The 18,861-nt window shown below is 38.0% G+C and overlaps 1 protein-coding gene across 3 annotated transcripts in view; it reads right to left on the bottom strand.

Annotated features, from left to right (window-relative positions):
• Positions 1 to 13,290: 13,290 nt before the first annotated feature.
• Positions 13,291 to 18,861, bottom strand: part of SACK1B (scaffolding CK1 anchoring protein B) — a 46,644-nt gene continuing 41,073 nt past the window's right edge. For all 3 annotated transcript variants that reach the window (XM_034436705.2, XM_034436707.2, XM_034436706.2), the window contains one exon: positions 13,291 to 15,905. In XM_034436705.2, the coding sequence (XP_034292596.2) occupies positions 13,502 to 15,905 (2,404 nt within the window). In that variant the 3' untranslated portion in view covers positions 13,291 to 13,501. The remainder of the gene's footprint in view (positions 15,906 to 18,861) is intronic.

Raw genomic sequence — 18,861 nt, 5'->3', positions numbered from 1 at the left:
GTGACAAGATCTGTTACCAAGGCAATGATCCGATAAGCGTGATTTCAGTCCATTCCCAAAACCTCCCAGAAAATGCCTCAGACAGGCCCTCCTTAATTCACCTGAAGATAAAGTGAAAGAGGAGGAAAACATATTCAGACTTGCAGGATTCTCTTACTAGAGCTAGTCTAATAAAAGTGATTTTACACCAATATGACATTGGTTTATTAGATTAGTCTACCTTAAAGGCCTGACACTCAATTTGTATACAGATGAACTCTATTCTTCTATATTATCTGAGTCAAGAAAGGAATCTGGACATTGTAATGGATTGGAGGAACATCATAAACTTAGTTTGGATCCCAGTAAGATAGAGACATGGGCCATTCCCTGGTGCAAGAATTTGGGAGTTTCAGATGAAGTTTCATTTGGAGGAACAGATGCAAGATCTGAGGTGCACCTAGATCCAATTATGCTTTGGAATGGACAAGAAAACAAATAATCATGAAAGGGCTATTGCTTCCTTTATATAGAAATGATTAATCTATTGCCCCAAATCTGTAAACCTTCCTCAACTCATTTTGGAAAGTTAAAAAAAAAAAAACTAAGCCAGTATATCCATTAGTTCCATTTTCCTTTCACTGACAATGCTTGAAAAATGCAAACCCAATTAATTGCAAACCGCTGAAATTCTCTAAACAGATGGTGATGAATCACATTGCTAACCTGCTCCTTGCTCCCAATAATGTAAAATGCAGGATTTCTTCTTGTGAAGGAAATATGTTTTGCTTTTATTAAAGCAGAGGGCAACCGCAATAAAGCAACATAAAATGTCACATTGCTATCTTCCTGATGGCATCCACCCAAGGGTTCTTAAAGAACTCAAACTGAAGATTTCCTGCCCATAATATGAAACTCAAACCAGACTCCCTGTGTTGAAGGCACGGGGAGCTAGTCAATGTGACACCAATTTTTCAAAATGAGTTTCAGGGGAAATTATAGGCTAGTAAATTTTATATTGGTGGAAACAGACCAAGAAAAATAAGCATGTCAGAAGAACAAACCTTTTGAGAAAAATCAAGATGGATTTTGCAAAAGTAATCATGTCATCCTCCTAGAGGTGTTTTATTTTTTAAGAATGTACAAGAAAATGGATTGAAGCAATCCTGCTAATACTATAAACCTGGACATTCCAACAACCACCTCAACAAAAAACTCTTGATAAAATTCAAAGTAAAACTGGCACGAGAAGACCTATTCCCTTATGAAAAATCATACTAGATGTGGCAGATACTTTCTGTTTAACTTTGGTTGCATCTGGTGATGTGGCCAACAATCATTTCTGTGAAAAAAACCAACCTTGTTTTGCTCTTATAAAGTTCTTGTAAGTAGTTTTTCATTTTTAAATGTGAAGAATTTTAATTTCTTTTTAATTCTGTATGTAATGCACTGTATTCTGACCCAGAAAAGGTTCATTCCATTAATCAGACATAAGCACTTATATTTATTTACATCAGACCAGACTCCAGACTCACTTTCATGAAAAAATACATTAGCAAGGTTACATTCAATAGTCTCTTTCTAACTCACTTCTATAACATTGTATTTAGTGCAGTCTCTCCCCCATCTCTCCCACACACTTCTATAATCACAGAAAGTTTCCACTGACTTTTCATCTGGCTTTGAGCTATTTAACTTTAGCATCTCCTTGAAAATTCTGAAGGTATTTGTGGCAAGGAAATCATATTCATATTCAGCTTCTGATTTGCAGCATTTTGGGAGCGCAGCCATTATCATTGTGGTTGAACTCTCTGGCTTTTGCTGGCAGATGCCAAAAGAAATGTTACTTTTTGCAGGCAGACACAGCTAATCTAGCTAGTTAATTCATAGCCTACAAAAGTCTCTATTTTATTAATAAGTTAAATTAACCTTAATAAGTATTGAGGTCAGGCAAATTTCCACTCATCTTACAGGGTAATTGTCTAATCTACCTATGATTTATTTTATACAATTTAGAGGCAGCCAACTCCAGATGAATCTGGGAAACATAACATTTTTTAACATTTGCTGGAGGGAGGATGCTTCAAAGAAGGTCTTGATTCTTGACAAGATTTGGGGTAGGCAAGGTTGGGAAGAGCAGTGCCAAAATAGATTTCTTGCCAAGATTTTCAGAAGTGTTTTGCACTTATCTTCTTCTTAGGACTGAGAGAATGACTAGGCCAAAAATTACCAGGCTGGCTCTATGCTTAAGGCAGGATTAGAACTCATGATCTCCCAGTTTCTAGCCTGATCTCTTAACCACTCCAAACTGACAGTTAGAGAAAAAAAAGTATAACAATTAAAAAAAGAAACTCCAGATCATAAGCATCCAGAAGCAAACTAACAATAAAATGCTCTACAGGGGATCAACCGTCATTTTGTCCCAAAGCTAGAAGATCAGGCAAATTTCCAGTGATTTTTGGATCTGCATTGGGGTGTTCCATTTGGTGGGCAGCCAAATGGAACCTGGGCAACAGAAATGGTGCTCCAGAGAGTGAAGGCAGAATTAGCATTTCCCCCGCATTTCCCGCCAAATTCATTACCGGCATTTACTTCACAATTAGGGATATAAAGGAAATGCACTAGTGATTTTTATGGGAGCAGATTTGGGGGATCCAGTGTATGGCCCAGACAATATGGTTGAATTGAGTCTGCTAGGTTTATCAAATTAGCATTGTATTTGTTTATAAAAGTTTTGTCTAGAAAGGATATCTTGAAGTAAAGACTGCCCATTCAGTCCTTGAGGAAACAATTCGATATTGCGGACTGAACAAAGTTAGATAGGATATTATTACATGAGCTGCCCAAATTAGCATTTATAATAATAATATTTTACTGACTAGCCAAAAGGTCATATTAAACTACAAAATACAGTGCAATAAGCCAGTTTGATCTAGCAGTTCAGGCTAGAAACTGGGAGCCTGGGAGTTTTAGTTCCATCTGAAAGGCAGCTGGGTGGCTTTGGGCCAAATCATCAGGAGACTAAGAGTTCTAGTCCTGCTTAAGGCATGAAAGCCAGCTGGGTGACTTTGGGCCAGTCTCTCACTCAGCAGCTCAATCCCACTCACTGGGTTGTAGTTATTAGGAAAATAGGAGGAAGGAACATTGGGTGTGTTCGCCGCCTTGAGTTACTTATAAAGATAATAAAAGTGAAATTTGTAGAATCCTTAGTATTTTCCCCATAAAGAAGAACAATTATCATTGCAACATTCTTTGCTTGCAAATACCCAGGCCTGCTCTTAGCATCTCATTGGTTCCTATACATTTGGGAGAAAATATTGAAGGAATTGAAAGTAATGTACTGGAAGCCAGTGACATAACCCATATTTTGCCCAATATGTACAACAGAAATATCTCTGCCTCCCTTCTCATGTGTCCAATGAGCAGTGATTTTTGCTGGAACAAAAACCAGTACACTAACAGTGCTGCCTTGTAGAGATAACTTTCACTAGATCCTAAATCCTTTGTGGATTTCCTGCATCAGGTCAGGTTGGGTTCTATGACACTAACGCCTTGCAGACATTATTTATTTACAAGTCGGGATGGGGAAGCAACAAACCTACCAAAAACATTCAGATAACTCAAAGGTGAAGACCACCAACTGAATTTCTGTTCGGGAAAGAACCCCTAAGCAGACAAACAAATTTCAAAATATTTGAGGCTTGCTGTCAACTCTGAAGAGAACCTGGCTTAAGCCATCTTGTGCTGCCTCATAGTTGCACGAAGCCTGAGAGGGGGAAGGGAGAGGGGGAAGTAGATAGCCCGACTAGAGTCAAAACAAAAGTTTTCCTGTGGGAACCAAGGTCATTGTAACAGGTGGCTATTGAAGGAGGAGAGGAGACTGCCATCCATCTTCACTGGACAATGTAACCGGTGACACCTGGGAGGGGGGATTTTTACTTTTTTAATTAGGTGAAAACTGTGGGAACTGTTAGAGTGCTGATATGATGTATCCAATAAACATGTTCTTTGAGGAATCTACCTGCCTCGGAATTCTGCTTTCAATGGGTGCGTTACTTGGAACACTGACAGATTGACTCACCTATAGGGATATGGAAGCACTCTGGCTTCCATATACTTGCTTGCTTGATCAAGGCTAATCCTGCAACATATAATAAAACTCTTCCCTGAAGAAGCATTAAAACCCAGTACTGGGAAGGGTTTGTGTGTGCCTGAATTAAATCCCCGAGCAAACATTCTAATAAAAGGTTGTCTTGGCTTGCAGTTCTGGAGAAATGTCTAAAAACAAATCGGAGCATTCCTCTTCCACCCAGCCTCATTGATTGATGGGAAAAGCAAGCACCAGCTGATCTCTTTAATAGCTTTTGTGGGGTGGGATTTGACAAGTATAGGTGGGTGCTGTGAGGGCCAGAATCAGATACCTCTCAAGTCTGCTTCAGCATCAAAACCTCAGTATGTGTCTTTTCTTACCTATCGACCCAAAATCTATTGAATTTTCACTTTAGGCATGAAAGCCAGCTGGATGACTCTGAGCCAATCACCAGAAGATGGTGAGTTCTAGTCCCGCCGTAGGCATGAAAGCCATCTGAGTGACTCTTGACCTGTCCTTCTCTCTCAGCTCAGCCCACCTCACAGGGTGGTTGTTGAGGAGAAAACAGGAGGAAGAAGGAGTATTAAGTATGTTTGCCACGTTGACTTACTTATAAAGTAATAAGTAAATATAAAAATATACATAAATAAATGCTAAGCAAGCTTCTCCTTAATTCAGTGCAAACACAAATGTGTCCTTATTGAATAAAATGGTCTTCTGGTGATCAATCAATTAAAAGTTCTAATTGATTAATCTACTAGTTAAATCATTTATGTTGGAAGAGCGTTTTTACTTGAGATTTCCAGGAACGATTCCCCAGCCTTATTCAAGAAATAAAGTTCAACGGATTTTGACTATGAGAGAAAAAATTATACTGTGAATTTTGTCCATGTAATTAACCAACAATGCCATGGCTTCATGAATGATCCTGCCATGCCACTGGCATAAAATTTGGTGCTGCATTTTAAAATGTCGGCACACATTTAGAAAAGAAAAAGCATCTGAGCATGTACTGAAAAGGCTAATAAAACAGTGCCTGCATCAGGTTTCAGGACTTAATCAAAAGGATAATTGAAGTATAATAAGTACGTGTTCAGTCTATGTGGCCTGTTGATGGCTGTATAAACACAAACAGATGCTTTACAGCATTTGGTTGCAGCCATAAAATAGCCCACACAATCTGCAATCATGCAATAAAGCTGTTATCAGATAACCTCGTATATCTGGAAAAAGTGAAGAGAAAAGCCAAACGGCAAAGATCACATCCAGTCTCGGCAAGAGGCACGAGAACAAACTCTTTTGTTTTCTCAAAGACAAAGGACTTTATTTGGATTCTCTGTGACCAAGAAGTTATCAATAATAAGCAACATTCAAGGAAAGTAAACAATAACCATGAGAGTTAAGGAGTAGTCTGTAAGTAGCTATGAGGCAGCTCGAGAGACCAAAAAAACCAAACACCTCCTTAATTTTATATTGTATTTCTTGAACTGGTATATTAGCTGATCTAGGAACTCTTGTGATATCACCAGCTTTAAATGTAGGTCAGCATTATGATTGCCTTCTTCATATAATGCAAAGAAGGAAGGGTAAGATCCCTTCCTTCTTTGTCCCTTCTTTCATCACCCTTTCATTTTCAGCATCTGGTTTTGATTTCAAATTTATTAACAATGTAAGCTAAATTGATTAGACTGCTGAGTTTCCTCCATTTTTAGGTGTATTTCTCAAAAAAGGCTTAAAATACTTAAGTACAAGAAAATTTAATTTAATTTAATTAATTAAATTTATATGCTGCCCCTCTCCGAAGACTCAGGGTGGCTCACAATACATTTAAAAAATCATTATAAAAAGACATTGAAAAATTAAAAAACATTAAAAACATTAAAAACTCATTCACACCATTCATGGCCGGATCTCGCCAGATCACAAGAGCGAGATCAACAGCCCCAGGCCTGCCAGGAAAGCCAGGTCTTCACCACTTTTCGGAAGGCCAATAGGGTGGGGATGGTCCGGACCTCAGGAGGTAACTGGTTCCAGAGAGCTGGGGCAGCCACAGAGAAGGCCCTCCCCCGCGGGCCCACCAGCCGACATTGTTTATCTGACGGGACCCAGAGGAGACCAACTCTGTGGGATCTTACCGGTCGCTGGGAGCTATGCAGCAGAATATATAACATCCTAAGTATAATTTCCTCAGTATAATATAGAAAAGGATTCTTTTAAATGGTACTTTCCATATTAAATTTTGATTGCCTTGGTTTTCAAAGGTGGAATTAACAAGAGTTATGGTATAAATAAAATATATAATCATAAAGGTGTATTTAAAGTTTTTGTGGTGCTATAAACTAGCTATTATTCCAAATCAATATATGTATATTTATAGTATGCATAACTTACTATTCCCACCCCCTCCAACACACTTCCTATTGCTTGCTGGGAATATTTCACAATTAATAAAAATGAAGATAGGCCCTGGCCCTGGGATTGGGAACCTTTTCATTACATGATCAGTCATAAATCAAGAATTACCTATAAGCTACAGTAGCAGAAACTTGAAAGGCTGACATTTTAGCTCCCCCCCACACTTATACCAGTAATGCTACACAGGTAGTCCTTGACTTACGAATACAATTGAGCCCCAAATGTCTGTTGCTAAGCAAGACAGTTGTTAAGTGAGTTTTGCCACATTTTACAAGCTTTCTTGCCATAGTTGTTAAGTAATTCACTGCAGTTGTTAACATGATTGTGAAGTGAATCTGGCTTCCCATTGACTTTGCTTGTGGAAAGGTAGCAAAATTGGTCATGTGACCCCGGGACACTGCATCCATTATGAGTCAGTTGCCAAGCATCCAAATTTTTATCACATGACCATGGGGATGCTGCAACAGTCCTAAGTGTGAAAAATGGTCAAAAGTTACATTTTCAGTGCCATTGTAACTTCAAACAGTCATCTGTATCTACGAGACCGCCTTCTGCCACCAGTAGCCTCTCACCGACCAGTACGCTCCCATAGAGAGGGGCTTCTTAGGGTGCCGTCGGTCAAACAGTGTCAACTGGCGGTCCCCAGGGGGAGAGCCTTCTCTGTGGGAGCACCTGCCATTTGGAACGAGCTCCCCCCGGAGATACGGAGGATCACTGATCTGCGCGCTTTCCGCAGTGCCCTTAAAACATTCCTATTCCAACCTCTTTTTTAAATTGTTTTTAAATTTTTAAAATTTTAAATCTGTCTTATAAAATTGGGGTTTTTAAATTTTGTTTTCTGGGCCAAATTATGTAATTGTATTTTAATGATTTTTTAACATTTGTATTATATGTATTTTATCTTTTGGCTGTTCACCGCCCTGAGTCCTTTGGGAGTAGGGCGGTATATAAATTCAATAAATAATAATAATAATAATAATAATAATAATAATAATAATAATAATAATAATAATAATAATATGAATTGTTATAAATTGAGGATTACATGTAGTCGGTTTAAGTTTCTTTCTAAATTTTTTAATTTTCTTTTTGGTAACTACTGCATTCCTTCCCAAAGATAATCTCTGGTTCTCAATAGTTGCATATTAAAGCAGAGTCACCACAGTCATATGACACCTACAATTCAAATTTTATTTTATTTATGTTTTTAGTCTGTTATTCCGGTCTGATTTTATGATGGAAAACGCCGAAAGTTGCTTGAAATTGTGGCAGTGTAAAAATGCAATCCATCCATCCATCCATCTATCCATCCATCCATCCGGCAAGCAAGCAGCGTTTTCCTTAATTATCAGTCAGCATGGCCAGCTGTAGTAGTGAGAAAATGTCTTTAAGATGAAAAAGGATTATATTCCCTTCAGGCCTGATATCATCATTCAGCTCCTTTAGATCTGAGCAGAGAAGATCAAGGGTCAAGCCTCCAGGTTTACTCCCCATTGAGCAATTACGGATTCTGAGGCTTTCACAGAAATTGCTCTCAAATATTTGTATTTCTCTTGACAGTCTTTACATGTTGAAAGTGCCAAGGCAAGACATGGTAAGCTTTGCACTGACATGTACCCGGTTCTCTGGCATTGTCGAAGTCGGCTGCCCAGACAGAGCTGTAACTTTCCAGCAGTTTTCAGTAAAATACAGAAAATGTTTATTGTATAATGGAGGGGTTTTGGAAGCTGGCGTAACATTCTTGTGACTGAAGCATCCTTTTGAACTGTGAGTATTGCAGTTTTGATGACTCAGCAGGGAGTTTCCTTAACTAGATATAGTCATGCCAATAAACAGGTTTGTCACTGTCTTGGATGGGAGTGGCATTACAAAAGCTTTTCTTGGCTAGGAACAGGATGGAGAACTTACAGTTGCAAGGAAAGCAGTTTTCTATATTTCTCTTATTTTGTGTGATAGAGACTTGCTGGCATGTTTTGCAAAAATACCTTTTACTTTTGCAGTGCAAGCATTGAATTAGATCTCTTGAGGGGTGTTTTTCAACAATGCCTGTTTCACTGCTGGTCATACGAAATGAGGATGCAAATAGATTTTATGTGTAAGTCTATGGCTGTCCTCTATTTACCAGAAAACCATCTATATTTATTCCTGGCTACAATAAAAAAAAGGGGCAGGAGGAGGAGGAGGGAGGGAGGAACTGAAACTCTGGACAATGATTACCTTCTTTGTATTGGATTACCAACCCAATGCATGTCTCCTATTTGAGTCTCTATAGACATGTTTGTATATATAGTTCCCTAGAAGCCATATTCTAAAGAAGATCAGGAAGAGGAAGTAATACTTCCTCCTTTGGACTGAAATTAGATACCATAAAATAAGTTGTTCGTTTATAAACTTGACCCCTCCTGTACATAGAAACTATTCTCTTACACACTAGCTAACGCTCTACATATGCTATAGAAAGGTACATGCCGTTGCATACACATAACTGTACTTCCTTTGTTCCTTCTGAAAATAACTGGTATGGAAATCTGCAACCATTAAAAAAAAAAAAAAACCTTGCCCGGATTCCTCCGCCTTTATCTTGGAGAAATTTCTGGTAGAGTCTGTATAGTTGCTGCACATTATGCAGAACATAGCGTACAACAGCGTAACACTAAATATATGGATTGCATTTGTATTGCTTTATATGGGAAACCCATTCATTCAGTGTGGCATATCCATAGGAGTTGGGTGGCCAATAAATTTTAAATAAATAAATGTAGACATCCCTTTTGCCTTGTGGGCTTATGTGATTTGTTAGAAGTTTCTTTGCAACAGGCATTTTGACATCAGAAACATTTCAGAAAAAGAAAAAAAGATCTGCTGTTCCTTTTACTTACTATGTATGTTTTAAGTGGGTATTTAGGTGAATCTCACAGAAGATAAAACAAGTGCTCTTTGGTGCAATTCCTGCAAAATTCTACACAGGTATTTGCAGCATCAAGCACGATCAGGCATTATTCCGCTGATGCCCTGATAGAGGCATTATTTCAATGGAATAAGCTATGCCCTGGACATTCCTCTGCCCTCCTTTAGAGGGAAAGGTTTTAGTGTCATTTTGAGATTGTTACAAAGTTAGGCCAAGGCAAATAATAGCCCTGTAAGTGTGAAAAACGGTTGTAAATCACTGCTTTCAGTGCCATTATGACTTACAATGTCACTAAACAAACTCTTGTAAGTTGAGGATTATCTGTAAACAGATTTCTGGGAAGAGAGATGTCAAGAATATAGAACATTCATGCATGTACCTATTTTTCTTAAGATCATTTCTGACATGGAGGTTGAATTTAAAGCTTGCCTCACTCACCAACATTTGGTTTTATGCTTTATATCATGGTTTCTGTAGCTAGCAGGCATATTCCTAACCTTTCCTGAGCCTACGAATCAGGAAAAATGCTGAATCAGACGAAAAGCAACTGGTTTTATTACCCTTTTATTTTCACCTTGGGAGTTCTGACAACGGAATAATAAAACAGAGCTCTGTGTGCATGCAGTTAAGTTATGCTTGCAAAGATGCATGCCTTGGTGTAAAATGTTTCTTAGGCAGCAATAACTATTGGAAGAGTGGTCTAATCTCTGAATATCAAACATCTGTGGAAGCCAGCAGATGCAACTGCTGTAAGGCATAAACAACCGGCTAACTATGCAACCAACCATAACAGCAGCATTATTAATCCTGGGTTGGGGGCATGACTCCAAATCATTGTGATAAATCAAACAAATTCATTTACCACCTAATTTCCATCACCAAATTCTAGTACTGCAACTTATTCATCTTTTTTATTATGATCTATTAATACCTCTACAGCAGGGGTCTCCAACCTTGGCAACTTTAAGCCTGGTGGGCTTCAACTCCCAGAATTCCCCAACCAACTTTGCTGGGAATTCTGGGAGTTGAAGTCCTCCAGGCTTAAAGTTGCCAAGGTTTAGAGACCCCTGATCTACAGCCTTCTAGAAACCTAATGGACTCCAGGTACTTACAGAATGTAGTGTAAGCATATAATAGAAAAGTCAGGATTCCTTGAAATTAAGTAATTACTTTAAATAGTAAAATCCAAATGTTAATTTCCGAATATTGAAAATGGTGAACGAAAGTTGCTCAGGATGGTGACACTGGCTATAATTAATCACCAAAGGTTTTCTGGAAGAGTCCCGATTTTACCTGCTACCAGGAAGCCTGGAGGATGGGGCCCATCCTTGCTTCAGGACAAGCTTTTCCAAAGGTGAGGAGCTGCTACAGAGAATGCTGATATTCAGACCTCCCATCACTATAACTCATGGTAGGTGAAAAGGATGCCCAAAAACTATTGGGGGAAAGGTGATCTCCAAGATACTGTGAGGATTTTTTAAATGGCTGAAACCAGTACCTTGAAGTGCACCATTGGGAACCTAAGCAGATTCTACAGGTTCTGCTGTATTCTGGACCAGGTGGTCTCCAAATGCAGTCCCATGTAGAGCAAGTTATAAAAGCCAGTTTGGTCTAGTGGTTAAGAAATCAGGCTAGAAATCAGGAGATTGTGATTTCAACTCTAGCCTTAGCCATGAAAGTTGGCTAGCTGTCTTTGGGCCAGTCACTCTCTCAGCCTAACTCACCTCACAGGGTGGTTGTGAGGAAAATAGGAGGAAGAAAGAATATTAGATGTTTGTTGCATTATTATAGCATATATTTTATTATAAATAAAAGTAATGAAGGCAGAATGTAAATAAGACCAATAAAATTAAGTTTTATGTTTATGTTAATCAAGATGGCATAAAGGCCAGAATCATTGGGCACTGCATAATAAAATGCCCTCTCAACCATTCTTGACCTGATCGCTAAGGTAGGAGCAAAACCAGCGTAACCATGTCCCCCAACTCCTAACCCTCGCAGGGGGTCCAGAAAGTATTATGGTCAAAAAGCCGCCGAAAGATCTAGAATAAGGAGGGTGGCACCACCTATGCATCTTCTTCTTCCCATCACAATGTAATTTGATTTGTTTTTTTTAAAAAAAGGTAATGAATCATTTTCACTTCCATTTCTTGGGATTTCATTTGTGATTCTTTAACAGCTTTCCCACTGCATGCCCACTAAAATGATACACTGTGATGGTATCCCAAATGAAGTAATTCAATCTGGTTTTTTGTTTTAGAAACAGAAAAGTCTCTTTTGGCATTTGGACCATTGTAAAATGAAAAGGAAAACAATTTTTAAATTAGCATAAAATTTATTAGGGCACTTTTGAATATAATGCAATCCTAAGGGACACTGGTCTGGAAGATTAACACGGGAATGGCTGGCAGCATACCATTTATTAAGAAAAATCTGGCTTTTTTAATCAGGAACTTATATGAAGGTTTTTCTCCCATGTGCTTTAGAACTTCAGAGGAACAGTATCAATATTGACGTAGTATTGGATTAAAGAAAATACTTTAATTATAAAATATTTTAATGTAAATATGTAAGTTGTTAAACAATATGTAAGTTGTTAACATTTAAGCTCTGAGGTATTGAAGACCTTGTATTTAATGATTCTGTGAAAGTGTAACATGCCATATTAAAAATTTAAGTTTGTTTGTTTCAACTAACTCATCGGTGGACCTTGTGATTACAATCTTTGCTATAAATCATCCATCTGCACACATTGCAGATCTACATATGTATGTAAGGTTTACTCATATTTGAATACTGAACTTGACATTCACATTCATGGACACAGACACATATAAAAACCTCAGTGGAGTTGAGATTATTATGGTAAAAACCAACCCTTGCCTGCTTATGTTGCCAAAGCATCCAGCATCCTGGCTTGTCTTATATCCTTAGAGGTGTCACATGCTTTAAATTAAGACTCATTTTCTAAAACAGTTTATTTTTGCAAGGCCCAGTGATTATAAAAAGGTGTCATTATAGAAGCAGAAAAAAGTCTATGCTTGTGACACTTTCTAAAACCAGGACTTTTCAAGAATCTGATAGCAGCAACAGCATCACTAATTCATTAAGAAGACAGAGATTTTGGGTCATCCATTACAGGTAGCATATGTGTCTTATGACTGTGGGGTTGTAGAAGATAAAACAACTCTGCCTTTTGCTGCATAAAATATGTAAATACTGAAAAAACAATGAGAGTAATTAAATACGTAGCACCATATCCAGATTTTAATAAAACAATTGTCTAAGAATCTTGTTTGGAGATGAGTTGGAAGTTACCTCCTCTTTGCATATGGATTTCTTTCCTAACTTCCTATTTTGAAACTTGTAAGCCATGTTATGAGGCATTAGAAGTTATTAGTTCCCAAAGTGGCAAGTATAGTTAGAAAAAAATCAGGAAATAGGGAATATACATGCACGAAGAGATAAAATGGCAAGCCCACGGCAATTTCCTGAGCACCCAAGCCAGCAGTATTTACTTAAAATATTAAGGCATATTTTTAACGATTTGTGGCAAAAGTCATGGTGGCTTGATTCATACATAAAACTAACCCATAATTGGTGAGTTTGCACATGATGTACATGTGGTTGCTACTGAAAATTGGAGATAAATGAGAATAATTCTGCACTTCCAATAAAAAAAAATATACTATGTACAATGTTACATATTTCCTTTAGAGAAGGAAAAACTAAAAAGCAGATAGACTGTGTGATGAGTAACAAATGAGGATTTATTATGAAAAAGGGAGAAATATTGTGAAATAAATGGTCTTTTTGTGACTGGAGTTCAAATGTTTTCTTTGGCTTGTTATGTCATATTTTTTATTATTATTTTTAAAATATGAAGCATCAAAGTGAATTTGAGCAAATCTCAAATTTAATGTACAAATACATAAAAACCCAATTCCAAAACTTCCATCCAGCCAATGTTTTGGAATGCTTATTATATACATATATGGCAGTGATCTGCAATAACTATACCATTAAGCTTTATGAAAGCTGCCCATCAGTCTAATTTGTTAGGTATTTACAACACTGAAAGGTTTTTAGAAGACCCCCACAAACAGGTTTCACTTGTTTTTATACAAAAAATTCCCAAACTTTTGCATAATTCCTCTAAATTTGTTTTCATTTGGATGCAATGGGTGGTATAAACCAGGATTGTAAGTAAGCACTTGATTGCTCCTTCCATAATTATTATGGGTGGTCTTGCTATTTCCCTCTGGCAAATGACCGCTGGCTTTGGTTGCGTTGCTCATTGGCTGAGCCGAGTTTTCCATTTTGCAGAATGGTTCAAAGCGACTGTAAACCCGCCTTTCAGTGAAGCGAGGCCTTATGAGCTCCTCGTGAGGCTTTGGGCTGGGCAAGCGAGAGCTTGGGCCACCCATCCTTTGTGGAGGGATTGCTTGTGGAGCAGGCTGGGCTACTCGCTCACGGTTTGCATTGGCACGCAACTCTCTAACATCTTGGTACTGAATTTGTTCTGTATTAAATCTGGGGGCTGATGGGTCACCAGGAGGTACTTCTAACAGGATGCTTTCCAAGGGTTTCATGGTAGGCCCTCTTTTAGCATTGTCATCGGATGGAGCTTTTGGAGGTCTGGGAGATTTTGGGGGCTTGGGAGACTTGGGAGGTTTAGGAGATTTGGGTGATTTAGGCCTGATGGCAATATCTTCTTTACTCTTATGTAGGCTCCCTTGTGAATTTGATGAAGAGGTTCTTTTCCTTCTTGGAGAACAATCCGTCTTCGTTTCAGAGGTTTTGGGTTTTTGATTTTCATCACATTCTGATGTCAAAGTGTCAGAACTGCTACACATTCTATAAAAAGCAGGAGTTTTGTTTTTGGACAAATTTTCCTTCTTTTCTGGTGTAAGGTTTAACAAAGACCTTAGTTTCTGTGATCCCTTTTTCAGGAAGTTTGGGGAATTCTTATTTTCTTTCTTTGATGAGGCATCTTTATTAGGCTCTTCTTTGCTAGATTCAACTAGTGCTATAGAAACAGCCTTGGCAGTAGGTGACTCCTTTGGTTCAACTTCATGGTTTTTATCCTTATCTGATACATGATTTGCCATACTGTGCAAGCTTTTCGAATTTTTACAGCTATCTTCCAGAGGTGGCTTTGGATGCTTAAATCTATTCCTATTTAATGTACTGTAAATATAACTGGATGCCTCTTTGCTGTCACCATGATCCATAATAGAATTTGAATGATCGAATATAGGAAAACTTCGCCTTTTCAATATATTTTCATTTTGATGATTCTTTCGAAATTCTCCTGGCTTGCTTCTGTTTAGAGATGAATACATATAAGGAGGTTTCTCCTTCGCCACAGGTAATGTTGCACTTGGCTTTATATCTTCTGAAATCTGCAAGGTATGATTTTTTACTATATCAGGCTCCAGCGGGATGTTAGGGCTTGGTTCGGCCTTAGTGCCATCAGTTTCATCTTTCTGTTTCAGGATATGATTGGGGGTTGCTTTAGGGGTTTCACTGCCCTCCGAACCAATGATTGTTGAATTGGAAGAACTTGCACAGCTGTTTACTTCTTTCTGTTCTGGCAATGTGGGCTTGAAAACAAACGAGGAGCGAAGCCGGGAATGGGCATAAAGGGCATGGGCTTTGATATTATCAGCTGCATCATAACTCTCGGCCCTATCTCCTAACCCTGAACCGTTTGAATCTGCCGGGAAATCTGACTGATCGTTTAAATATGATTCAATGCGCCAGTTGCGTAGGAAAGATTTTGTGGTGCGCTCAAGGGTTGGCATTCTCTGTTGGAGAAAACGGATATGGCTGTCAGTGCCGTTGAAAGATCTCCGTACAATTGAGTTCCTGTCCGCGATATTGAGCTTTGGCGGTGGAAATCGGTCAGCTAAGCTCTGTTGAGGCACCTTGTGATTGATATGGCTCCCGTGCAATGAAGATACAATACTGAGGCTATCGGAGGGTACTTTCCAAAGATTTGACGGATTATTTGCTCTATTAGTTGTTCTATTGAGCATCAAATAAGGAGTCCTTTCTGGCTTCTCCCCTGCATAACTGTGCCTTTTCCAATGTTCATTTACATCATTGGGCTGATATTGCTGAATTCTATTCTGCATATGGAAACCTGGAGCAAATGGGGGTTTGTGAAGTAGATGATTTCTAGGATTGAACTGGTCGTTTTCATTTATTCCATACCTAGCAGTATGTCGTGTGTTCAGAATGGTGGGATCTAAATTATGAATTTTGTCTTGCCACCCAGAAAGGTTACGCTGACTGGAAATAGAAGCTAAAGAAGAACGTGAGTGCTGATAGGCTTCATTTTCCCAGAGTGCTCGGCAGCTATTGATTCTAACTAATTCTGGAGCAAATGAACTGGGAACAGAAGAACGGGCATACAGTGTCCTAAATTCTTCATCAAATGATTCAACAAGCTGTCCTGTGATTATCTGGACCATACTGAGATTGGCTTTTTCAAATGACCACATAAAGCTGAAAGTTTAAAAAAAAAGAAGAAGATAATTAACCATTTAAATCAGGAATAGATAAAATGTGATATATTTGTGACAGGGTTTTGTTTTGTAACTATTACATTCAGAGATCAAAATCTCCAAAGGAAAGTTATTAAAGAACCCAAAACAGCAATCTGAAAAAGATATTTCTGATAAAACAAGAGGCTAAAATATAGTTCAGATGTTAACATGAAAAAAATCATGTTGATAAAAATATGGAATGTACAATGGATATAATGATCATTCAGAGATAATATATTTCAAGTACTCTAAAGAACTATCAAGAGTACATGGGATAGATAATTATAGTTATCATGAAAACTTCAATTATATTTTCCAAAAGGAAGCTCTAGCAAAATTGGCATTTTGTTAGGTTACATCTAAGCATTTTGTTAGGTTACATCTAACCTGTTCCGCAATTAATTTGCCTGAATTATTTAACAAGTGTATAAATTGCTCCAACATTACTTCTATAATTTAGTTGTGAGACAGAATTCTAAAAATAATGGTTTTAGCCTAACTACTTAATATAGTTAGCACTGCAAACCAATAATTGACATTTTCCCCCGCAATCCAGCTCTGATGCATCAATTAGGCAATATGCACTCAGTATGACTTGCATGGAAGCCTAACAACAATATCTCTTTATTACTAATTAAAACTGTCAAATTCTTAAAAAGGGGGCTCCTGTATTGGAAGTTCATTCCTTAAATAATGCCTGAAAAAGACATTTTAGCTATTTTAACCTTAGGCTGACAACTTGAAATCTGAAGCACTATTCGCACATCAGTTTTTGAAGCTTGCCCAGCCTTAATAGTATTTGGAAAAAACTTGAAGAAATCTTGTTCACTTTCTCTTCTCTGCATGGGGAGGTCATAAAAGTCAAGATGAGAGTCATGACAGAGAAACTGAAGCCGTATCACTTTGTACATGTGTGCCACATAAATACAGGAAGGATAAGATTTTGATCACATATCTGTGACAGCTATATTGACTTTTAAATTCCCCCACAATTATTGTCTCTCTGCCATATAGAAATGTTTCAAAAGCAGCAGCAAATTAAGAATGACAGATCTGAACAATAATGTGATGTATTAATTTTGTTTGTTTGCCTGTTTGATTCATGTGGCTGCCCGTCTCTAACACAGAGATTCTGGGTGGTTAAAAACATATGAAAATATATTAAGAGCATAAAAGCTAAAATATATATAATGACCACCAAGGTAAAAACAATCTATAACAAATTAAACAACAACCCTCACACTCAGGAACACATCCAGGTCTTCAATGCTTTTGAAAAGGCCAGCAGTGTTGGTACAAAATCTAAACTTGGGCATATGTTATAGATATAATGCATAATTATATAGCATTGGCATAAATTTATTTCTCCTGTTAACGTTTTAATTGTTTCCATTTGCACAAAGTATTATCAAAGGATCCTTGTATGGTATTACAAAGATAACAAATTCCTTTGAGCTGCATTATGGATGGAATAAATGTGTGTTTGGCCTTGAGCTAAGGCAATGGCAAGTATATAAAAACAGCCTTAAAATACATGAATAAATATTACATATAAAATTAAAATGTGTTCAGTTTCAAAATGTGGGACATGGAACAATGGAATTAAATAACAGGAAGGGCTATTTTTCACTGTTTTTTAAAATCTTTTTTTATTCCTTTTTCTCATTATACTGGGATCCTGAGGGGGGGGAGGACAGTTTTTATTTTGATTAATCAGTGCAATGTTCTAGGAATCACTTTAAAGACCAGACTGTAACATTTCCACCCTGGCTGGATGACTTTGGGCCTGTCCTTTCTCTCAGCCCTAGGAATGAGACAATGGCAAACCACCTCTGAAAATGTTGCTAAAATAACTGCAGGAACATGTCCAAGCAGTTGCCAGAGGCCAAGGACAATTCAAAGGTACCGTATATATTCATTTATCGTTTGCTTCTTATGTATATGAACTTCCTTCTTCCAAATAGTTCCAGATGACAACTATAGGATTAAACATCTAAGTTGGGGACATCCAATGCTGAGCAACCACCAAAGAAAAACAGATAATGCACTTGATCAGTTCTGCCATTGGAGAGTAGAACATCCCCGGACAGCCACTCTGAACTTTCTAAACAATGCCTGTTAATTAGATTCACAGGTATTAATTGTCACCATTTACCCTCTATGAATTATCACCTATTAAACAGAGATATTATGTTAGGCGAAAAGACTACTTGCCCTAAAATACACACTAAAGTTGTACAAAATTGAAATACGGTTGGAAATCATGTCAGAAATCTTGTGTTTTTAATTCTTCTGTCTCTCTCCCCCCCACTGTCCTGCCTCTTAAGGACAGTGGGCTTAGGTAGTGATATGGATGATATTACTGGACTGGGGTGAAAGGGTAAAAAGGGTAGGGTTTGCATTACGACACTGCAATGCTAATTTCATCCATCTGACTTCCAATAAAAGAAGATATTTATAGCTCAGGGTTGAACTGTGGGGTCCTTGGTGCTCTCTAAGCTTGGTTGTTTTCTTGCATTTCATTACTCAACTAGGTAACATCATCAGTACTAGAAGGTTGTGGAACACTCCCACCAACACTGACAGGGCAAACCATCTGTATATATAAACAGAAAGCAACCTCCATTCCCTTATAGTTCTGATGGCACTTGTTGGGTAATGAAACATCTGCAAGAAAACACAATCCGACTTCCCTTCACTCCCCCTAAGAAAAGTCAACACTTCACTCATTAGTGTCTTTAAGCTCTGAAACCTACATCCCAAATAAATCCTGTCCTTGTCCTCAACATGCTACACCAATGTTGGCGAATCTTTTTGGCACCGAGTGCTGAAACCGGAGCACATGCGTATGCACAAGGAAGCACCAGAAACTGAGCAGAAAGAGCAGCTCTCCGGCATGCATGCGCGCGTCAGGA

This window comes from Pantherophis guttatus, chromosome 1, assembly GCF_059756535.1.
Source record: "Pantherophis guttatus breed Tessera chromosome 1, ASM5975653v1, whole genome shotgun sequence".
Classification (NCBI taxonomy): domain Eukaryota; kingdom Metazoa; phylum Chordata; class Lepidosauria; order Squamata; family Colubridae; genus Pantherophis; species Pantherophis guttatus.
Note: the sequence above shows the minus strand (reverse complement) of the source record. Positions and strands in the feature narration are given on the sequence as shown.